The sequence below is a fragment of the Rattus rattus genome, chromosome 9 (genome assembly GCF_011064425.1).
Source record: "Rattus rattus isolate New Zealand chromosome 9, Rrattus_CSIRO_v1, whole genome shotgun sequence".
In the NCBI taxonomy this organism is placed as follows: domain Eukaryota; kingdom Metazoa; phylum Chordata; class Mammalia; order Rodentia; family Muridae; genus Rattus; species Rattus rattus.
Genome location: NC_046162.1, coordinates 3686043 through 3710346, shown reverse-complemented (window position 1 = coordinate 3710346; position 24304 = coordinate 3686043). Strand labels below are relative to the sequence as shown.

At 49.6% G+C, this 24304-nt stretch overlaps 1 protein-coding gene and 1 pseudogene across 2 annotated transcripts; one reads left to right on the top strand and one right to left on the bottom strand.

Annotated features, from left to right (window-relative positions):
• Nucleotides 1-218: 218 nt before the first annotated feature.
• Nucleotides 219-6684, top strand: LOC116909163 (annotated as a pseudogene).
• A 7991-nt stretch (nucleotides 6685-14675) lies between these two features.
• Nucleotides 14676-23953, bottom strand: Il9r (interleukin 9 receptor). Of its 2 annotated transcripts, none has more exons than XM_032914400.1 (9): nucleotides 23926-23953; nucleotides 19026-19139; nucleotides 18607-18712; nucleotides 18337-18515; nucleotides 17719-17864; nucleotides 17160-17370; nucleotides 16606-16711; nucleotides 15926-16010; nucleotides 14676-15233 (listed from the first exon to the last, which is right to left on the bottom strand). In XM_032914400.1, the coding sequence occupies exons 1-9, from the start codon at nucleotides 23951-23953 to the stop codon at nucleotides 14799-14801; spliced, it is 1410 nt and encodes a 469-aa protein (XP_032770291.1). In that variant the 3' UTR covers nucleotides 14676-14798. The 2 variants fall into 2 exon arrangements, with proteins under 2 accessions (XP_032770291.1, XP_032770292.1); XM_032914401.1 differs by having other exon boundaries at nucleotides 17160-17367.
• Between the last annotated feature and the right edge of the window lie 351 nt (nucleotides 23954-24304).

The following is a 24304-nucleotide window of genomic DNA, read 5'->3' as shown; positions in this document are numbered from 1 at the left end:
CTTCCCCAGCTGCTGATGGGGGAGGACTCTGCCAGGCCCAACCATCCAGCCCACGCTTTTCAGTCCACCCAGTTCCCGGCACATACAAGGCCCTGCATGGCTGTCTCCTAATGCTGGCCTGTAAGGGGTCTCTGCCCAAGAGATCTTTCCACCATTCCTCCTGGTGCTGACAGGCAAGCGGTTGCTAGACACTAACCATCAATCAACTAACTGGAAACATGCAAATCTTGCTGCAGAAACAACACGTCTCCTCAAAAACCACCAACCCCATGCTACAGGACCCCATGAGAAGGGCCTGGAAGATGGAGAAGTAATGGGAATGGTTGATTGTTCAAACAACATTAAAAATATAAAAATGAAAAGACCAAGGGGGATGGAGGCTCAGTGGTTAAGGCTGCTCTTGCAGAGGACCAGGTTTGATTCCCAGCACCCACGTGGTGTCTCACAACCATCTGTAACTCCAGTTCCAGGGGATCCGATGCTCCCTTCTGCCCTCTGCAGGAGCAAGGCATGGCGCACAGACATCCAGGCAGGCAAAACACTCATACACATAAAGTAAAACAAAAAGTCTTTTCTAAAATGGCTAGGAAATGAGAGTGGGTAGGTTATCCAAGTGGTTATCACACAGTTGCTTCACCCCAGCAGAGGAATCCTTAAGACTTTTACAGAAAGTGCATGAGACGCAAAGTGCGTTTCCCTGGAGGCTGGAATCTCCTGCTTTCACAGGACGCCTGGGTGCCAGGTAGTCAGGGTCTGTCCTGCACAGGACTCTCTTCCGGTTTGCAGTCTGCCAACACCTCCTTGCCCTTGGATGAAGAAGAACAAGACAGGTGTTAGGATTCCCATGATAATACCGAGTCCAACCCTCATAATCGGATTCCTCCCCCAAATCCCCTTCCTCACACAGTGTCATATTAGAGTTTAGATTTCAGCATAAGAATTCTGGGCTAAGATTAGCACGGATAGACCCCTCTGCTCCCTCCTACCACATGTTGGGTCTACAGCAGCCCCCTCCCCCCCAGTTTAAGACCACAACAGAGAGCTTTCCAATAACAGTGTCTTTGTTTTCTTTGGCAAGAAAGGGCTGGAGAGGGAGAAAATCCTCAGGCTAAAGGGAAAATTTGTATTCGCCAATATCTTCATCACATAGCTATTTTTCCATTGTAAGGATCATGCTTTCAGGCCGGAGAGATGGCTCAGTGGTTAAGAGCTCTAACTGCACTCTTCCAGAGGTCGTGAGTTCAATTCCCAGCAACTACATGGTGGCTCACAGCCATCTGTAATGGGATCCGATGCCCTCTTCTGGTGTGTCTGAAGACAGCCACAGTGTACTCATATACAGTAAATAAATAGTATTTTTTTTTAAGACTTGTGCTTTTATGCATTAGATACATTGTTGTGTGGCCTTTCTATTAATACACAGTTAGATATTTAGTACCCACTCTTCTCCCAACGTCATTGCTGGTTCACTCTTACGGCCATTCCAGGGTTTGTTGTCAGTAGGCGGATCTAAAAGAATCACATATTGGATTCTCACGCGCACTGCAGTTCCTTGGACTTCATATGTGTGTGCACTAATATCCCGGGTATCTTAAGCTGTCACACAAGAGCTGCATCCTCAAACCCTCGTATTATTTATATCTCCGTAACCAGTAGGACACCCTAGGCCCTCTCCCCTCCATGGAAACCTGCTATGAACTGGTTCTAAGACTACGTGTGTTAATTCAGCTCCCCAAATTACAGGGGAACCCTCACAACTGCGTGTGAGACCCTGAGGGTCCCTGTCCCCAGTTGTCTTTGATTGTTAAATAAAGTTGCCAGTGGCCAATGGCTGGGCAGGGAGACAGGACTTTAGGATTCTTGGGCAAGGAACCAAGGAAGAAGGGGAATTGACATTGCCGGGAAAGGAAGAAGATCTAAGGCCTGAGAAGTGTAGGACAGAGAGACAGAGAGACAGAGAGACTACCAACAAGTAAAAGTCGGGGATCAGGGCTCAGGAAGGCTGCAGGCCTGGGTCCGGGGTAGCAAAGTCATGATATAGATTTTAATGAGTAATAGTTCAGGAGTATCGGAGGGTAGGTGTCAGCGATGGACAAGTTTGGGAGTGGCCCAGCCACTGATTAAGGCATATTAAAATAGGAGACAGAGCGTGTGCAACTTTCATCCAAGAATCCAGAGCATTGGGGTGGCTGGCAAGGCGTGCATGCTGCCGCAGGGGAGTAGGGCGGATTAATCAAATACTGCTACAGAAACCCGCTTAGTGAGAGTATACAGGGTGAGTTTTATTTTCTTAAAGTGCCAGAAAAAATAAGAGAGTGCAGCTCAGCGGTTCTCAACCTTCCTAATGCTGCAACCCTTTAATACAGTCTCCCTCACGCTGTAGTGACCCCTGGCTATAAAATTATCCCGTTGCTACTCCATAACTATAATTTTGCTTCTGTTTTCAACCATAATGTAAGTATCTGTGTTTTCCCGTGGTCTTAGGTGACCCCTGTGTTGAGAACCACTGGTGTCCAAAAAACAAAACAAAACAAAACAAAACAAAACAAAACGCTACAGGCAGTCAATGACTGCTGTGGGAGGGACAAGCCCCGAGTAGATTTCCCCATCCTGATTGATCAGCCCTAACCACACATTAAATGGATTGTGTAGGTTTTTGACTCCTAGAGGAGGTTGTTGGGGAATAGAAGGAGATGGAGGACTGAAGGGGAGGGGTGGAAGTGATGTAAATACCGTGGACTCATGTGTGAAATTCCAAAAAATGTGCATTTAAAGAATGAAGTTAACCAGGCAAGCCCCCCCGAACCCCCCACCCCGGGCGAGCGCAGCCAGAATGGCTTCGAAGACTTTACATTTGTGAGCTATTCTCTTCTAGAGAGCAGAGATTCCACCTCGCAGCTCCGTCCTCGGAACATAAATAGAGATGTGATGTGCAGTCAGTACCCTGGACTTGGGGACTGTGGGAGGATTTGTTTCTGTCCCTATTCTGTTGTGCTGGGTCCCTGTAGGAGCTAAGAGAGGTTGGTGGCTTCCAAGCCAAGAAAGAGCTCGGGATCTCTCCGCAGCGCCCAGGAGGCTGCATTACCAAAGTTGGACACTAGAGGGAGGCAGAGATCGTGAGTTAAAAGATTAAAAGCCTGAAACTGGAGAAATTAGAGAAATTAGAGAATACAGAGAAGACCCCGCCATCCTCACCAGGAATTCATAAATTCCTCAGACTCTCTTGCTTGGTTCGCAAATGGGTTACCCTGCGTAAAAGACAATGAAGGCTGATTTCTAAACCCGTTGATGTCCAAACATCACCCAAAAGTTACTACCCATTAAATTTATGCACACACTGGAACACGAAGGATTTTCTTGCTCAAGGAGGCAAAAAAAATAACCATCCAGAACCCCCCCAACACGTTAATGTGACAAAACAGTTAAGATACATAAACAAATAAAAAGAATCTCATCTGCCAGCCACAAACGCGACTCTGCTCTGACTAAAAAAAAAAAACAAAAAAACAAACTGTTCTTTTGAGCCAAGCCAAGGACACCTAAGGTTTCCTGTTTACAAATGTTATTCAGACTTGTATAAATGTTAGAATAACAGATTTTTTTTTTTGGTTGACTACATATGTCAGCATGGTGTGGGGTTTGTTAGACGTTTATATTTTGTGTGTATGTCTGTTTCCCCTGCATGTATGTCTGGGCATCATATGCAGCGCCTTTTGCCCACAGAAATCAGAAGATGGAGTCTGGTCCCTGAGTTGTGGACGGTCGTGAGCTGCTACATGGGTGCTGAGAACCAAACCTGGGTCCTCTGCAAGAGTAGCAAGCTCTTCCGACTGCTACCCCCTAAAATGAAGTTCTTATTAGATTTCATAAAAGTCTTTTACATTTTTTTGAAACACATTAAATTATGCGTTACTTGACAAAAATTGAAGATAACCACTTTCAGGTGCATAAAAAAATTAAAATACATAATCGGGGGCTGGAGAGATGGCTCAGTGGTTAAGAGCACTGACTGCTCTTCCAGAGGTCCTGAGTTCAAATCCCAGCAGCCACAGGGTGGCTCACCACCATCTGTAATGGGATCTGATGCCCTCTTCTGGTGTGTCTGAAGACAGTAACGGTGTACTCGTGTAAATAAATCTTTAAAATGCATAATCACGCATCCAAACAAAAATCCAAAACCTGGGGGTTGGGGATTTAGCTCAGTAGTAGAGCGCTTGCCTAGGAAGCGCAAGGTCCTGGGTTCGGTCCCCAGCTCCGAAAAAAAGAACCAAAAAAGAAAAAAACAAAAAAACAAAAAAAAAAAACAAAAAATCCAAAACCTGTACTATGTTAGTAAGAAATAAACATCACAAAGAGACAGAAATAACAGCTGCACTGAGTAAATCCAGAACTGAACTGAGAAATTCAAGGTCAGTGTTTGAATAGGTGAGTTAAAGCACCAAGCAGAGTAAGAGCTAGGAACCGGAGAACTGTCAGATCATGGCCTCTCCGCTCTCCTGAACAGCGTTATGTGCTAAGGTTGAAATGATGTGGAGGTAACATCCCCTGTGCGAATTCATAGCGCCTTCCCTACTTTTTGAAAAGTCCATGTGAAAATCTATAATCTCGAAACTCAGGCAAACAGATGTAATTAGAGGAGCTGGGAGAACACGGGACATGAAGGTCTGTTGGGGGGGTGGGATACTCAGGGTTAGAGGTTTCAACAGGGAGGGGGCTGGAGGGATAGGAGAATGGAGGGGTTAAGGGTCTGGTAGCCTTACTGTACAAGAACCACTGTAAAAATCTACACATTTGTAAGCTGATTTCTTAAAATATGTAATATTAAAAATGAGTTTGAACAGAGGTACCCTGCCTGAAAACATGTTTCTGGGTGCCCCCAGAAAACATTCCTTATTAAGGGAAAATCTGAACTGGGCCCAGGATACCTCCCCAGCAGTCACTGGGCAGGGAGACCCCAGAGGCGCAGAAATCAACCCACACTACTTGCCATTGCTCTTGACGGCAACCAATGATAAACCCCTGTTGGGCTTTTTTACAGGGCACAGAGAACTCAGTCTTAAACTTGCCAGGAAGCCCTCCCTGCAGTCTGTCTTTCACAGTGCTGGAGGGTGCCGTGCAGGCTGCAGGGAGGGAAAAGACATCCATGGTCTGACCAAGGGTTGGACCCTCCATGCTGCAGTGCCAGCCCGCTAGGTGCGGTTTGCCCGTCGGTGCAATGGTAGCATGATGGTTGGTGGTTGCACCTGAGGTGGGCTCCGCAGTAGGGACTTTTTTGGGGAGGGGAGGGGTGTGTTAAGGCAGGGTTTCTCTGTGTAGCTCTGGCTGTACTGGAACTCGCTCTGTACACCGGGCTGGCCTCAAACTCAGAGATCCACCTGCCTCTGCCTCCTGCATGCTGGAATTAAAGACCTGTGCCACCATGTCTGGCCCCCAGTAGGGATTTTTATTATGCCCAGGACTGTAAAGTTTATCAAAAGCCTGTCACTGGGAAATCTTCACTGATAAGGGAAGCTTCTGGTGGTGTCTCACTGAACGGTCACCCTACCAAAGTCCCTTGTAAATGTTTATGTTTATGTCCGTATGTTGTTGTTGTTCTCAATGGTGGTCAAAGGAACGTCTTATTGCAGTGGGTAGGTTAGTGCAGAGCCAGAGTCCTGAGGATAAGTGTCTCCTCAGCCATTCTTAGGTCATCCATACCAATCTCTCCCCAAACAAGCCCGGACGAAGATAGCGGAAGAGGGGCGGGGCAAAGTGTAAAATACCAAAAGGCGAATGCCGACACCGGTGCAGCGGAAGGGTCCGGAGGCCCCGGAGGCCCAGGATTAGGAGGCCACCATGGCTTCCACCTTCCGCGGAGGATTCGGCAGCGGCCTTAGAGGCCATCGTGAGCCATGGTCATGGAGGTAAAGCTGAAGACAAGGAGGTGGGTATCGGCCGCTGGCGGGGCGGGTTGCTCACCCTCTGCACGGAGAGGCAGTCCTTTGACTGATCTCTTCCTTCAGTGGATCCCCGTCACCAAGCTGGGCCACCTGGTTAAGGACATGAAGATCAAGTCCTTGGAGGAGATCTACCTGTTCTCCCTGCCCATTAAGGAGTCTGTGATTATTGACTTTTTCCTGTGCGCATCCCTAAAGGATGAGGCTCTGAAAATCATGCTGGTGCAAACGCAGACTTGGACTGGCCAGCGGACATGGTTCAAAGCTTTTGTCGCTATTGGGGACTACAATGGCCACGTTGGTCTCGGTGTTAAGTGCTGCAAGGAGGTTGCCACTGCTATCCGAGGGGCCATCATCCTGGCCAAGCTTTCGATCGTCCCAGTGCGGAGAGGCTACTGGGGGAACAAGATTGGCAAACCCCACACTGTGCCATGCAAGGTGACAGGCGCTGTGGCTCTGTGCTGGTCGCGTCTCATCCCGCCCCCCCAGAGGCACTGGCATTGTCTCTGCTCCTGTGCCCAAGAAGCTACTGATGATGGCCGGTATAGATGACTGCTACACTTCAGCCAGGGGCTGCACTGCCACCCTGGGCAACTTTGCCAAGGCCACCTTTGATGCCATCTCCAAGACCTACAGCTACCTGACCCCTGACCTCTGGAAAGAGACCGTGTTCACCAGGTCTCCCTATCAGGAATTCACTGACCATCTTGCGAAAACCCACACCAGAGTCTCTGTTCAGAGGACCTAGGTTCCAGCTGTGGGTACCACATAAGGATTTTATTTATTTATTTTTTAAAGTAGGGGCTGGAGAGATGGCTCAGCAGTTAAGAGCACTGACTGCTCTTCCAGAGATCCTGAGTTCAAATCTCAGCAACCACATGGTGGCTCACAACCATCTGTAACGGGAATCCAATACCCTCCTCTTCTGGTGTGTCTGAAGACAGAGACAGTGCACTCACATACATAAAAATAAAATGAAAAAAGAAAAGAGGCCAACTGGTCGACCTCCAAAAAACAAAGTAAATAAATAAAGTGAATTAAGTATGAGAAAGAAAGAAAGAAAGAAAGAAAGAAAGAAAGAAAGAAAGAAAGGACAGGGAGGCCTCAACCCAACTGGAGGAACCACTGGAGGTGGATGCTGTTACAAAGGGGAGAGTCGTTTTTCCTTTGTGGGCCTTGCTACTGAGGGATTGTCCATGCCCCAGTGGGTGACCGCACATTTGTGCGTCTGTAGTCAGCACTGAATGGACTCAGGACACAGTAATAATAAATGTACAATAGAAATAGCGAAGTTTACAGAGAGACAGGTTGTGGGTTTCCTGGAACATTAGGTGGGTAGCAGGGGGTTGATATGATCAAAGTACATTGTCTGAATACATGAAAACCTCAAAGCAGAAATACAAATTTGTTTAAATTGTATTATTAATTCCAGAAGGGAAGAGTTTAGAAAGGGGGTCAGAAAATTTATTTTTAAAAAAAAAAAGTGGTTGAAACCTTCACAAATTTTAAGAATTGTAGAAATTTGGGGATGTAGACCCATTCCAAAAATGTAGGAACCTCCAATGAAGTATGACGTGACACGCTGCGAACGTGCACGGTTTCCCAGGAGAAGCTCATGGCAAGTGAACGGAAGGGTTCATTCCAGGCTGCAGGGGACTGCACTGGGAGACTGCAGAGAGGAGAAGACCAGACTCCATCCTCGAGCGCCATGAGCTTCCAGCACCCCATTGGCAGGCCTTTGCGTAGGTGCACCCGCAGCTTGGCGTTCCTTAAACTGATGTCTTCTCAAGAGTGGATTAAAATAGGCTTCTACTTTTCTTTATTTTGGCCACTGGTGTCACTGCAGTGACGTGTCCTTGGTACAGGGCAGCCGTCCTGTTACAACTGAGAATTTCCTTCTCTGGCTAAAGTTCTTTCTCTCCTCTCCTCTCCTCTCCTCTCCTCTCTCTCTCTCTCTCTCTCTCTCTCTCTCTCTCTCTCTCTCTCTCCCTATCTCTCTCTCTCTCCCTCTTTTCTCTCTCTGTCTCCCTCTGTGTCTCTGTCTCTCTGTCTCTGTCTCTCCCTGTCTCTCTGTCTCTGTCTCTCTCTGTCTCTCTCTGTGTGTCTCTGTCTCTCTCTCTCTGTCTCTCTCTCTCTCTCTCTCTGTCTCTGTCTCTTTCTCTGTCTCTCTCTCTCTGGCTTTCCCCTGTGAATTGCTTTCTTATCGTCACAACTCGAGTACAGCATTGTGTTTGATGAGGAAAGCCATGGGTTTAGTTTCTCTTTGCACAGAGACTGAAGGCTCTCCCTTTGGGACTGAGATACTGGCTTTATGATGCGGCTGGGGCTTTCATTACATTTTGCCTCCATATTATAAACATATGTTTTATTACTTCCTTTCATTTTCAGGGGGAAAAAAACAAGAATAATACATTGCCACATGTATTAAATTTAAATTAATTGAAATTTTTAAATTAAAATTGTACCTCAAAACAAATGAAAAACGAAAAGAAGATGGGAAATCAGAAAACCGTAGCTTTTCTCTTCGTTTTTCTCCTTAAATGTGTGTCTCCATGTCGGTTTTTAAAACTCCCAACGACATCGTCTCTAAGTATATTTGTGAGTTCTGCTCAAATGGACAGATTCCTTTGTGTGGCGTGGGTGTTTTTCCTCTCTGTATGACTGTGCTCTATGAGCAGGCCTGGTGCCAGTGCAGACCAAAAGAGGGCAGTGAATCTCCTGGGACTGTCGCTCCAGACCCTTAGGAGCCACCGTATGGGTGCTGGGAACAAGGCGCTCTTAACTGTGAGCCATCCCCCAGGCCTCTGTTTTTGCACTTGTGCACAGGTGTGTACACGCTCTCCACCTGAAGAGCCACCTTGCTGGCCTGGGAGAGGTCATTTTCTATTCCCTCTTGGTGACTTGTGGGACGTCATTTTGCCTCTGTCTTTAACTTAGCAGCAGGTGATTGGTCTTCTTGAACCTTGTAGGTTTTTATTTTAGTGTCAGTTATGTGATGTGGGTTGTATGGGTTTGCATGAGCATGGCCCACTTAGACTCATATATTTGTTTGTTTGTTTGTTTTTAATTTTGACAGCATTATTTAAGTGAAGAACTAAACCGTTTTTTGTTTGTTAGACTCATATATTTGAACACTTAGTCCCCAGAGCACGGAACTGTTTCAGAAGGATTAGGACATGTGACCTTGTTGAAGGAAGTGTGTCACTGAGGGTGGCTTTGGGATTTCAAATGCTCATGCCAAGCCCAGTGTCTCTCACACCCCCACACCTCTCTCTCTGTCTGTCTCTGTTTGTCTCTGTCTCTCTCTGTCTCTGTCTCTGTCTGTCTCTCTGTCTCTCTCTGTCTCTCCCCCCCCCTTCTCTCTCTCTCTGCTGTCTGCAGATCAGGATGTAAAGCTCTCAGCTACTGCTCCAACGCCAAGCCTGTCCACTTCCTGCCACGATGATCATGGGCGAACCCTCTAAATGTGGGCTGCAACCCCTTTGAGGTAGAAGAACCCTTTCACGAGGGTCACCTAAGACTATTGGAAAACATAGATATTTGCATTATGACTCATAACAGTAACAAAATTGCAGTTATGAAGTAGCAATGAAAGCGATCTTATGACTGGAGGTCACCACAACATGAAGAACACTAGGACGGTTGAGAACCACTGTTCTGAATCGTAAACAGGCCCCTAATTAAATGCTTTCCTTTACAAGAGTTGCCTCATGGAGTGGGGTCCCCAGAACCCCATCGTCTAGCTCCGGGCTCACTCCTCAGTCTAGAGGAGCTTGGCTGGACCTTAAGAGCCTCCCGCTCCCCACCCTGAGAAAACTTTCAGGGCCCCAAAACTAACCAGCTTGGAACCCTGCCCGACCACCTATCTTAACTGGATCTGCCCGCCACCCAGCTGGTCTGCCTGGGACAGCCTACAGAATTGGATCCATCCTCCACTGTGTCCGACTAAGACAGCCTGCAGAGTGGGGTCTCCCTGAGGCACAGCCAACAGATTAGAGTACCCTGACTTCCATTGTCTGGCTCATGGCTCCTCCCATATTCTTGCTCCCTTCAGGATCATCCAGGCAACACCAAGGAAAATCAGATGCCTAAAGGACACTGTGAGAACACAATCAACTAGAACCAGGGCAATATGGCTCCACCAGGGCCCAGCTAGCCTATACACAGCACAAAAAATGGCAGCAGACAGCAAGCCAATAGCCAATGTTAAATTAAATGGAGAGCAACTTAAAGCATTTCTGCTAAAATCGGGGACAAGACAAAGCTGACCATTCTCTCCTGTCTCTTAATATAGCACTTGAAGTTCTAGCCAGAGCAATAAGACAACTAAAGGAGATCAAGGGGATACAAATTGGAAAGGAAAAAGTCAAAGTGTCACTTTTTTGCAGATGATATGATCGTATACATAAAGACCCCAAAAATTCTTCCAGAGAACTTCTATGGCTGATAAACAACTTCAGCAAAGTGGCTGGATACAAAATTAATTCAAAGAAATCAGTAGCCCTCCTCTACATAAAGGACAAACAGGCCAAGAAAGATGTTAGGGAGACAACGTCCTTCACAATAGCCACATATAAACTAAAATACCATGGTGTGACTCTAACCAAGCGAGTGAAAAGTCTGTATGATAAGAACTTCAAGTCTATGAAGAAAGAAATAGAGGAAGGCATCAGAAAATGGAACGATCGCCCGTGCTCGTGGATCGGCAGGATTAACACAGTGAAATGTCATCAAAAGCAATCGACCGATTCAATGCGATCCCCAGCAAAATTCCAGCATGAATCTTTACTGACCTCGAAAGAACAATTCTCAATTTTGTACGGAGAAGCAAAAAACTCAAGATAGCCAAGACGATCCTGGACAGTAAAAGACTCGCTGGAGTTTCTCTACTCCTGACCCCAAGCTGCACTATGGAGCAATAGTAATAAAACCTGCGGGCTGGAGAGATGGCTCAGCGGTTAAGAGCACTGACTGCTCTTCCAGAGGTCCTGAGTTCAATTCCCAGCAACCACATGGTGGCTCACAACCGTCTGTAATGGGACCTGATGCCCTCTTCTGGTGTGTCTGAAAACAGCAACAGTGTATGCATACATAAAATAAATAAATAAAATCTTTAAAAAAAAATGCATGGTATTGGTATAGAAACACACAGGCGGATCAATGGAATCGAATCAAAAACCCAGAAATAAACAGGCACACACACCCTTAGACACTTGATTTTTGACAAAGAAGCCAAAAACCATACCACGGAAAAGAGAAAGCGCCTTTAACAAACGGTGCTGGTCTAACTGGATGTCGGCATGGAGAAGAATGGAAGGGTTTTTAATAATGTCCATGCTTTATTAAGCATGATATGTAATTATATATAATATGCATTAGTACATAAAAGGTCTATAATTACACATACATATCACACAGAAGTGAGATCCTACAGGTGTGACGACTGTGAAAATCCAGCCGGGCAGCGGTGGTGAACACCTGTAATCTCAGCCCTGGAGAGACAGGGGCAGGTGGATCTCTGAGTGCAAGGCCAGCCTGGTCTACAGAGGGACTTCCAGGACAGCCCTGACTACACAGAGAAACTTTGTCTCAAAAACAAACAAACAAACAAAAGAATGTGAAAATCCTTCAGCGAGTGTTCAGTCCTTAGTAAACATCAAAGCTCACAGTGGAGGAAACCCTGCAAATGTTATGAATGTTGCAAACCCTTAACCAGTGTTCAAGTTTTACAGAACGTGGCAGAGTTCATGCTGGAGAAGCCCCCTTCAAATGTGAGGAGCATGATAGCACCTTTAATGAACATATAAACCTTTTTGATGTTGGGGGTTCACTCTGGAGAGAATTCTTATAAATATACTGACCGTGAAAGGCCCAGGTGAGGCTGGAGAGGGGATTCATCAGTTAAGAGCACTGGCTGTTCTTCCAGGGGATCAGGGTTCGATTCCCAGCACCCACATGGCATCTAACGGCCATCTGTAATTCCAGTCCTAGGAGATGTAACACCCTCTTCTAGCACTGCACACACACACATGGTGGACATACATAGGGGGAGGCAAAACACCTATCCACAAAACACTTCTTAATGGAAAAAAATCTTTATTAAAATACACACATGAAAGGGCATCCCGATATACTTATCTATTTATAAGAGAATATGATTATTTGAAGATAAAAGGGATATGGAAGGCCTTTATTCACATTTCAGACCCTAAGATAATTGCCACAGAGATGAAAAGCACAGATACAGAGAATAAGGGACAGTTCTCTTATGGCGCTAACTAGGGCCTCTCATGCTGCGTAAAAGCACTCTAGCTTCGAGCCGTACCTCCCATCCCAGAAAGGCCTTGATGGCTTAAATTTTTCTAGATGCCATGAGTTGATGTGGAAATAAATCATCGCAGACTGAATTATGCAGAAAACTCTCCTCCAACATGATCTGATTGTGATATACATCTGAGGTTAGATGCTGGAAGAAAATGTCACTCTCACACAGATCTTTATAACCGTACTCATTCCTGAGAATTTGTCATCTGTGTGTGACAAAGACCAGACGGCAGATCCCAAAATGCTTTATTCGGACTATGTACATTTTCATTAAATAAAAATAAAACTCCAGTTTGTTTGCTTGTTTTGAGACAGGGTTCCTCTGGGTAGCCCTGGAACTCACTCTATAGACCAGGCTGGTCTCGAACTCAGAGATCCACCTGCCTCTGATTCCCCAGTGCTGGGACTAAAGGCATGCGCCACCACTCCCCTGGCAAAATGAATCTTTCTCCTGGGCTGTTGCTCTTGTCTTTTGAATGAATTGCTACACACACTGAGCTTTTCCATCCTCTTCAAGCTTCTAAGTAACTGATATTAACACCCAGACAAAAGACACAAGGACTGTCTAGTAACCACTGCCCAGGGTTAATTACAATGTTTTGAAATATTTGCTGACAATTATTCTCACCAATTACATCTTACTTCTTTTTGTAAGGGCCCTGATGGTCATGGGAATGGTGTTACAGGAGTATACTAAAAAGCCCCGGTTTCCCAAATCTTAAATTGTCTTTTGTAAAATTTTACTCTTTCCTTGTTTTCGCAGATGATTCCATGACCTACAAAACACACAAACCTTGGTGCTGGTTTACATCGGCTGATTTATACAGCATAACAGGAAGCCTCGGAATCAGGAAGAGAATAGTAGAAGCCAGGGTAGTATTTATGCAGGTTTATATACTGTGCCTATCTTCACGAAAAGGATAATTATTTAAATGAAAGATAAATTTTAAAATAGTTGAGGGCTTACTGACAAACTAGAAATTTCTTCTACCTGAGAAATGCTGACTTATTCTAAATATTCTGATCACTGTCACCATTGCAAGCAGTCCCAGGACACCAGCTCTGAGCCCGCAATGCTGCGGTCCTCCCCCCTCTTCCATGACCTCCATGTAGTAGTGCCCTCTCTTGCACAGTGTTACGGGATCAGAAATCATCCTCACACTTAACACAGTTTCCACGCTTGTCCTTTAAAAACCCTCCGAGTAGCAAGAGGACTTCTGTTGGGCCAGTGCTTTACAGCTGCAAATCTGCACAAACGCCCTGTCCCCGCCATTGGGTGGCATCCGGTCTCAGTCCGGAAGAGGATGCTCAGAGGAAAGTAAATGTGAAGCAGGGCTTGAAACAAACGCTTCCTTCCAGGAGCACAGCCTTCCTGGTGTCTCCATTCCAGACCCGCGTACCGCAGAGCAGAGAGAAAACAAATCCACGGTGTTGGCTACCCGGTTTCTGGTCTTCTGTTACGGCCAGCCAAGGAAAATAACAGCCACATTCTAGCCCACCATTGCTCTCTCCCGGCTACCCCACGAGGCAGTTAGGGGTATCGGTGTCCTTCACAGGCCACAGCTGCTGAAAAATAGCCACTCCCAACCGTGTCTCATGGCCCTGGGTGTCAGCTTTTTTCCTAAGAACAGTGGAAGGTTAGGGGCAGGCAGTGAGGTGGTTTGAATGAGAAACGCCCCCCACAGGCTCGATACTGGAACACTTGCTCTCTGTTCAGCAAGGCTGCGGAACCTTTAGGAGGTGGAGCCTTGCTGGAGGGGGCGGGGACAGCGCTCGCAGTCCACTCTGCTTCAGCTTTTGGTTGAAACGTGAGCTCTCGGCTTCCGGTTCCTGCTGCCATGCTTCCACACCTCTGGAACCCTAAACCAAAACCGACTCTTCCTTCTGTAAGTCATTTTTGATTACGGTGTCTTATCACAGCACCAGGAAAGAAAATGCCACAGACTGGGAAGGCATCTGTGAATCATTCGGTGAGACTCCTTCCAGCTGGTCTTGGAACCCCAAAAGCTCAGAGATGGACATTCCCCACCTGCTCAAAGCTCCGCCATTCCCTCCACCCCCAGCCATCCACAGTCTGCAAAGTCGAAAGCGTCCCTTCCAGTCTTAATGGGGAAGGCACTGAGAAAGAACACCTTTTCACCGATGTCTTCTCATCAGTGTCCCTGGGCCCAGGCTAGCCCTTTAGGGGCATGAGGATAGACCAGGCTGCCTGTCACACCCTCTTTTCCGGCCTGGGAAAAAGCCAGAGAGAGGAAAGAAGAGAAGGCGGGTGTTAAGATGCTGAACTCGGAGACATCTCCACCAGAGAGGCAGAGCAGCGGGGCGAGACTCAGTCTGTTGCTTCCATCCACGTAGCCTCTGATCCGTGCACAGCTGCCTCTTCTCCGGGGTTCTACACACGCCCCAGGGCCAGCCCCAGGGCCTTTTGTTCACCTCCCCCAAACAGACATGGCGCATCTAGCCGAGGTACGCTGTCTCTGCATCTGGTGCCATCTGAGAATAAGGAGGGATGAGAATGCCCACATCCCTCGGTAGCTATCAGGCCCTGCTAGACACAGCAAGGGCCACAGGCTGAGCCAGTGTGAACTCGGGACTCTGGGTGTGTTCTGGGAAGACTGAGAGGTCATACTCCTCACGGCAGTCCAGCATGCAGTAGTCACTGCTGCCACTGTCTGAGTCTAGAGGGGGCGGCCTGGCAGAGCCCAGTGGGGCCCAGTCCTCCTGGGGCAGGTAGGCAGATGGCTGTCCTTCCAACTCCAGACACCCTGCCGGCAGCACAAGCTCTGAGCCTGGGGGCCCTGGGAAGCCAGGGGCTGTGGCCTCCCACTTCAGGCTGGGAAACTGCACAGAGCATGCTGGGCTATAGGTGAGTGTGGCGATGGCCTCCCAGATGCTGGACTCTGAGTCTCCCGACGGAGTGCTGGCACCATCCTGTCTTGCTTGTGGTCCGGCTCTGCGGACCCCTATCCAGGTCTGCATCAGAACAGGGGGCAGGAGGAAGTCTCAGGCAACGTACTCGGGACTCCCTCTGGGAGCGGCTTTCTCCCCTGCACAGCCCAGACCCCCTCCTCCAGGAGGCCCCAACCTGTACTCCCGCAGCCAAGCAGTGCCCGTGCCCAGTCTACCTTCCTCCCATGTGTAAACCTTCAGCAGGCCCCGAGTTCTTCCGGTCCCTCAGTGCCCTCCTCAGCCCAGGGTCACAAGCTTATGGCAACATGAACCAGGTGCCCAAGACAAACCAAAACCATGACAGAATGCTGCCAAGGGCCAGCCAGCATCCCCCACCCCAACCCACCCCCAATGCAGCTGCACAGAACTAGAGCCTGGATCCTTGGAAGCAACAGGAGAACTGAGCCTCCCAAAGACCACTGCCTCTCAGTGGGCCCGGAAGCCTCCACAAAATGCCCCTGTATCTCACCCCGTCCACCATTGCTATATCCCATTACACCATCCCATCTAAATGACACAATATGCGCCCACTGAAGCTAGGGCACAAATGTAAACCTACTATGTTTGTGAGAGGCTCGGAGCACGAACAAGGTCCCCATGCTTGCTCATGGCCCCAGTCTAAGACTAGATTCTGCACACAAGGCAGACTTCTAAGCCATACCGGCCCCGGTAATACCACACTCAACCCCGCCTCCCTGAAGTTGCCCCACACACACCTGGAAGTCCCCATGGTACACAGTGTAGAGAGGATGGAAGAATGCCTCGGGAGAGGGAACATCCTGGTAAAAGATTCTCTTCACCCTGCAGCCAAGAATAGAAAAGTCTGAACCAAAGGGACCCAGAGAGAAGCCTTTCCCAGTGCCACATTCCAGAAAAACCTAGGTCACTGCCAAGAGCTCTCTTCTACCTACCAGATGTGCCTACTGTATTCAAACCTGTCCTCGAAGGGCTACTGGACACAGCAACACATGCTTGTTACTCTAGCTACCCAGAAGGCTGGGGCATGAAGATCACATAAGCCCATTTATTGAAGACCAAAAAGGGGCATATAGTAACACCCATCAAAAACAAACAAACAAGTAAGTAAGCAAGCAAGTAAAGCCAGCCTCTGGACAGACCCCAGGACAGTGGCCTCTCTGACTAATGCCCTATGGATCCAGTTACACCGAGGCCTGCACCCTTTCATAGACCCATCCCCAGGAGTAGGATCAGGGTCTGGTAACAACTAGCTGTGTCCTTAGCTCTCAGATGAAACCAATGGTTCCAGAGGTCACGTCTGCACCATGAACAGGCCGCTGCAGTTCCCCAGTTTCACGCACACGTGTAAGCGCATACACACACACACACACACACACACACACACACACACTCACACACACACTCATTGGCTACCTACTTGGGAGACAGCCTGAAGAGAAGGTGGATAAGGCCGGTCAGCAGAAGAAAGATGGGCACAGCAACGAGGATGCTGGCTGACCCCTGCCAGCGTGGGACCAGGAGCCCTGTAGGCAGAAGAGTCCATGACCGTGAGTAGCCTCAGAACCAAGATGTTCTCCCAAGTCCACGTGGCAAAGAAGTCACCACTACTTCTCTGAGCCAGAGCAGAAAGGGTTTAGGATGGGCCTTGGCATTTGTGTCACATGTGATGTCCCTGCGTGCTCTCCTCTGTACCTCCCCCTTCCCGTCTGCCACACGGCCGGCGGTCATCACTGTACAGCCCAACTCTCACAAGGGAAACCCAGGGTTTGTCCAGCCTCAGCCAGAAGCTCCAGCCATTGTGAAGCCCTGGACACACTTGCTCCTAAGGGTGGCCGTTATCTCTGGACTCCACACGTCTCAGAAATGAGGGAAGGGCTGCAGGTTGATGAAATGGGGGCAGGGCAGGAGAAACCAAGGGACAGACTCCACTCGGTCCGGGCCGCAACAAAGCAACCACTGCCTAGCACCCACCCTGAGTCTTCCTGCGGGGAGACGGAAAGGACACGGACTGGCTCCACTCGCTCCAATGGCTCTTATAATATTCCCCCTCCGTCTTGTCATCATCACTCTCTAACGCCATCTGGACACGCAGTCTGGCCTCGTAGATGGAATCAGGATTCAGTTCGATGGCTTCAAGTACAAGCCTGGTCACTCCAACGATACGGTCCTTGAGCCGGGCCTGCTGCAGGGTTGTAAGCATTTGACTGAGTGCAGGGTCCTAAAGAATGGGTGCACATGCACCAACACACCCACTCCCACACATGTATGGGTGCACGTACACACCTGTCACATTTACACCCTCCGCCTAGCACATCCACCCATCTACAGGTTCACATACAAACACGCATGTACAAATAGGTACACCCACATGCTACCTTCATGGACATACGTACACACAAGCTTAGGTTTGTCTGTAGACACACACACACACACACACATGTCCAGCTCTGACCCGCCTCTGTTCTGACCAATCCCGGGAGACTCTAGCCAATCCCGGGAGAGAGACCCCTGGGAGCTCCCACCATGTTACCTCCCAGGCCTCTTCCTGCCTCTTGAAGGCCAGCTCATAGCTGAGGGATGTGATCAAGGGCTCCAGACCAAAACTGATACCCCAGGTCAGGACGCAACGCTCAGAGCTGACATTGCTCTGCAGATCAGAGGGCGGATCCAGCTTGACTGAAACAAAGAGGGGCCCCTGTGAGGCTGCGGCTGTCATTGTGTTCCCTCAGCATAGCCAGAACTGAAGACCAAGAGCGTTCCCAAGAGGACGTGGGTGAGGCTCCTTCAGACCAGGGCCTCATTTGAAGACTAATTCAGGAAAGTCGGGCAATAACTTCCGTAAGCCTCTGCAGCAAGGCAAATTTCTGAATCTTGCCTTCGGTTTCCTTCACAAATGGCTACTGGAAGATCTTCCTGGAGTAATTCCCACTGTGACTGACACACATTTCCAGCAGTTCAGACTGTGGTCTCTACCCCCAGCGGGTTATGTCTTTCCATTCTCTGCATAGACCCTGGCGTTCATCACGCCCTCCCTCCCTTCCCAGGGTCCAATCTGCTTCCGGTCCTGCATCTTGCTGGGTTAGGATTCTCAGGAAGAGTCAAAAGCTCAAGGTCATGACCTCACAGCGGTCAGGGCTGCCCCACTCACTGTGTCTCCTCGGCAGATACTGCGAGTCCACCAGGCTGACCTGCTCCCGTCCCATGACACAGCGGTGGAGTGTGATGGTGAAGTTGTCGGAGGGCAAGAACGCCTCCTCCTTGGGCAGCACCAAGGTACACTTACTGTCCCAGAAGGTGCACTTGTGCTTGGTGTCAGTCACCTGGTTACTGGGAAGGAAGACCGTGTGTTAGTAGCTCAGACGGTGCTGCCAGAGGGACCCTGGGTCCTCCCCAAGTAGGCCTGGCCCTCCATCCTCACCTGGTAAAGAGGAGCCAGGCCCTGGAGCCAGGCTCTGGAGCTGACCAGTGACAGTCAATCCTGAAAACACTGTTGCTGAAGCAAGTGAATGTCCCAGCCTTCCGCCCTGGGAATGGAGATGGTGGGAGCACATAGTAGGGCCTTAAGACAGAGCTGAGGTGGGTGGGGAGGATCTGACCAGACAGACTCCAAAGGAAGTCCCCAGGGAAGGTCAGGGGCAGGATGAGAGGCTTGGGGGCGGCCAGGTTTTGAACATGATGTGTAGGCCAGTCAGACCTAAGAGCTTTGTTGGGTAGGAAACCCCGGGATACTAGAAGACACGTGCCAACAGAGTTTGGGCCCATGTTTTACAGGTGCTAACTTGTCCCCAACTCCCCTAATTCTCTATGCAGCCACCTCAGGGAGATGTGGCACCCAGCCCTTACCTCCTTCCTGCGCTGGGACGGAGACTCCCCAGCAGACACAGGAGCAGACACAACTGTAGATCAGGAACCAGGAGACCTGTTTCACTGCTGCTCCCTCCGAGGTACAACCTGCAAAAGACAAAACTCTAGGGCCTGAGTTAGGCACCCTGTGGGAGGCATCCTCTGTGCTAGGCACTCTGTGTGAGGTATGCTTTCCACAGGATTCTACCCAGCAGGTACCTTTAGTTGTGTCCTGGGGACAGGACTGGACACATTTCTCCAGCTTCCCTGCTTAGCTGAAGTGTAGAAAAGCCCCTTGGCCCAACCAACCAAAGGCTGGGACCTTCCGCATGCAGGCAGTCCCCTCCAACTCAGATCTTCAGGATCCTAGGCTCCGATAGCAGCGTGTCCACAGTCTCGTGCCATCCTCTGAGACTGGGGACCTCTCCCTATGTTACCCTGGGTTCTGCCATACCTGCACTTTTTGACTTGGTTCTTTTTTTGTCTTTTTTTTTTTTGGTGGGGGGACATTGAGGAGGGTTGAGACAGAGTCTATGTATCTCTGGCTGTCCTGGAATCACTGTGTAGACCAGGCTGGACTCAAACTCAGAGATCCTCCACTCCACTCTCTGCTTCTTGAGTGCACGGATGCTGACGTTAAAGGCACGAGCCACCACACTGGCTCTGCCTTGGTTCTGACAACTCTCCTGTGAAAGGCTGTTCATTCACTAGGCAGAGTAGAGTCACAAAGAGGGCCAGGGCTCTTCTCTTGAGTCACAGGGTAAGCCCGTACGCATTCTCTTCCCTCATTACTCCTGAAATAGGCTCATCCCAGAGTTCTGCCCTCGGAACGCAGGCAGCAGATGTCTAGACAGCAAGTTGCCTGTCATCCACTGTTCTGAGCTGTCTCACCAAAGGGAGCCTCCTGGACAGAGAGAGCCCCTGAACCCTGGGAACCTTGGGGAACCACAAGTGGATGGAGACCAGAAGCTAAGTCTTAGGAAGTGCCTGGTTGCATGATTCTACTGAGGCCCTGTCAGAAGAGTCATTTGCATCTATAGATGGCTCACTGATAGCCTCTGAGCAGGAAACAGGGCCACCCTGGTTATACAAGTCTGATTAGTGATAAGGGAGAAGGAAACACAAGCACAGAGACCACAGTACTGGCCTTCCAGAAGCCAGCACAGCCTCCGCAGACAGCACTCTGACCCACCTACCCGAAACCCCGTCTTCACAACCTCAAGACAGACTTGTGTGAACTTCAACCCACAGCTCAGCAGCCTGCCCATCTGCACCTCTAGACAAAGCTGTTAAAGCTTTGCCCTCCTCTGGGATAGAGGCTGCCCCCTGGGTCTCCAAGGGCATCAAAGCTAAGCTCTCTGAGCAGCGTCTGTCTCCTCCTGGGATAATTATTGGCACAGTGGGGATGAGAGTCTCAGCCCGGTCCTAGAACATATGAGAGCAGGATCCCAGAGTGCCAGGACCTGGAGAGAGGATTGGCACTGCCACCACGTCCAGCCGAGAACTGACGCAGACCTCAGGGATAACCTTGCCACCACTGAAGGGAATCCGTCCACGGCAGTCTCAGGCTGACCTGTGAGCAGATGACTTGAGAGCAGGGAGTGGAGTGACTTCTGGCCCAATGTACCCCTTCTCTAGCCAGGGACAGAGGCAAGTGCACCAGAGTTAGAAATGGTCTGATGCAATCTGATGCAAATAAAGCCATTGTGTGGGTGGAGAACGTTTCCTCTGCCCAGGTACCTCCATCTGCGCTGTTGGAGAGGGTGGGGTCATTACCCTTCTGATGATGAGAAGAGACCCAGAGAAACCGGAGACTAAACCAGCAAGTGACTCTCGGCCCTTCTGTTTGGGGAAGGGGGTCCCACAAACTCCCACAACATCCATGAACTTCCTGAGAGCAATGTGTGAGTCCCGGGGCTTGACCTAATCAATGAGGCCAAAGGCGGCATAAGCCTCTTTCTCCCTGGAGCTCGACCACCACGGGTTTGGACGTATCACTGACAGGAGGACTCCCTACCTTAACAGACAGACCTTGGACCAGGTACTTAGGACATTCGTGAACAATGGAATACTCACTGGTCCTTGAAGAAGCTGGGCTGGGACCAAAAACATCAGACCACAACCCAGACACACTAGGCCATAGAACCACATAGATCCTAAAGAGACCAACGTCTACCATCTTGGGATGAATGCTCCCTGGCTGGCAGGTAGTCCTCCTATGGGATTCCCACCAGCAAAGGCTTTTCACAGCAGATCTGAGAACACGGCCCCCTCAGCCTCTCCAAAACAAAACCAATGATGACATAACAAAAACAACAAAAACAAACAGCACAGCTGTGGCGAGGTAAGAACTCTACAAGGAGTTGTAGCCAAGTCCTGATGTGTGTCTGTCTGTGTGTCTGTGTGTCTGTATCCGTGTCCACGCATGCATAAGGTGCTTTCATATTCTATCCCTGGACTACATTCCTGGTCCTCTCTTTCCCACTTTTTATTTTGAGTCAGGGTCTATCCTGGTTAATTTTATGTCAACTTGATACAAGCTGGGGTCCTTGGGGAAGAACATTTCTTAAGAAAATACCTACAGGCAAGTCTGTAATACATTTTCTCGCTTAGTGATTGGGTGCAGAAGAGCCAGTCATCCCTGGGCTGGTGGTTCTGGGGTGTAAAAGAAAGCAGGCTGAGCAAGCCGTGAGTAGCAGCACCCCTCCATGGTCTCCACACTGGCCCCTGCCTTGACTTCCTTTGACGATGGACTTTGATGTAAAAGTGTAAAGAGAACAAACCCTTTCCTCCGTGGGTGACCTTTGCTTACAGTGTTTTAGCACAGCAATAAGAAACCTAATGAAGACAGGGACGCACTAAGTTGCCCAAGCTGCCCTTGAGCTTACGGCTCCCCTGCCTCAGCCTCCCAGGCAGCTGAAATGGCAGAACTGTGCCATTGGCCTGGATCCTTCTTACAACATTTTTTCTTTTCTTCTTTATTTTTTTTTTAGGTTTACCTATTTTAAGTGCACGAGCTTTTTGCTCGTGTGTGTGTGTGTGTGTGTGTGTGTGTGTGTGTGTGTGTGTATGTGTGTGTGTTATGTAATACATGCATGCCTACAGATAGGCATGAGCCACTGTGTGGTTCTGGAAACTGAACCTCATTCTCTTCAAGAACAGCAAGCTCTCTCAACCGCTAACCCATCTCTCTGTCTCCTCTCTGTTCCCCCCAGCCCTGGGTATTGAACCCAGGGCCTTGTACATGCTGAACGTTCACTTACCAATTGAGTTACAGCCCCGCGCCCTGCCCTCTATCTTAACAGGGGTGGGGCAACTCCCCATTCCCCTGACCACCTGAAAAGCCCACAGAAGTGGAGGACGGAAGGAGGCCGCTCTGAAAGGGAGCCTTGTCCAGCAGCGTCTTCCCTCTGGAGGTGAAGACAGCAGTGCAGACACCCTGCTCTCCAGAGGCATCAGGGGGCCTATGATATATGGAAGTTGTGCCAGGAAATGGGGCTGGAGGTGGGCACAGGACCCAGCTTCCCTTTGGAGTGCTGCAGACTGTGAGGTCCTCCTCTAGCAGCAGGGGGATCCCTGTGCTACAGCACAGGGTGTGCGGATGCTGAGGAGTTGATGCAGTCGGATGCTACTAGCTGGAAGGTTGCAGCCCCGAAAGGATGGAGCCAAGAGGCAGGAGCCGGATGTGATGGATGTGCCAGGGAAGAAAAGAGGGATGTGTCTGAGTGGCACAGGGAAGTGGTTGGGCACGGGGGTTGAGAAGCTCCTCCTGGCACTATTACTCTGTGCCTCCCTCTGGCTTCCCATCCTAAAGCGCTTGGCCACCTTCCAGCCCAGCCCCCTTGACTGATGGGATGTCTGCACCCAGGCTCAGCCGGCTCTGCACACACACACACACACACACACACACACACACACACACACACACACACACAGCACTTGAAGAAGACAGGACGCAAGCAGACACTGACAGTGTACACTTGCAGGGTGGGTGGGTGGGAGGAAATGGTGCTCCACTACTCCCTCTGCCACCGTGAGGAAGTGCCTGCTGTGCCTTGCGCTCCCTGCACTAGCAGGGGCCTCCCCCAGCAGCCACTTGCAGGCAAAGCTGACTAAGCCAGCCGGGTAATCCAGGGTGAGCACCTGATACTGTGAGTCTCTTGCACCCAGCCCAACTCTGTAATAAAATGCCCTTCCCACCTCCCTACCAAAGCCACCCTGCCTCTGGCCATGGTAGCCATACCTTTTTACCAGAGTGGGTGTCGTGGATTATAATTTACTCCTGGGAGGCCGAGCCCTGGCCAAGAGTAAGCCTAGAGCATCAGTGTCCACGAAAGATCAAGCTGGGGGAAAGGGCGGGGGGAATCCCAGCAGAAAGACCTTCTAAAGCTCCATAACCAGAAACAGAGGATTCTACTTACCGACGTATGCTCTCCCAGCCCCACCAAGCTCACCTTCTGGAATTCCATGAGCAAACTCAGCCTCCCAGACCCTCTCCTACCACAAAGTTTTCAAAAGCTATGGAGAGGTTTAGAGGACTTTAACCAACCCTGGGCCTACGCAGTTAGGTTCTGCTCCCCTCCAAAAAGCTCAGTCACTTCAGAAAGTAAAGCCTCTTCCATAATACAGGCTGACAAACTTGGTGCCCTTCCCTTTCTTGTTCAGGGCACGTACACACTGACCACAGACACCCTCGTCCCACCCCTACCCCCCACCCCAGCCCTGAACATCGCAATTTCTCTTTTCATGATTATCTTTGGAAAGATGTCATGTCTGGGAGATATTCAAGACTAGACGAGGTCAAAGGAGGGTGATGTTACCCACATTGCGGAGGACACCGTATCTTCCTTGCCTCCTCAAGTTCATGTCAAGGAAGCCCTAAATACAGACTCACCTTCTGAAAAGCATCTTCCCAGGGCCATGGAGAGTCTCACGCAGCCCCAGCCAGGAGGTGACTTACTGCCAACTGTCCTTGGGTGCACTGCAAAGCCCCTTACCTGATCCAGGAGATAAGAGAGACGAACCTCTCAGCAGGCTGACACAGGGCCACCCACATCAAAAACCACAAGAACTACTGTCACAGAGCTACTGTCCTCCACAGAGCTCCAAGGTGCCTGTCGCCACCTGTTGCAAGCCAGAGAATGGCAAGAATTTCACTCCATTGACACTGAGCATTGCAGACATTTGTCTCCTGAATGACAGAATGCTCACATCCTCCTGGGAAACACAGCAGGCTCAGCACAGGAGGCAAGGACTGGGAACAGAGCAGTTCT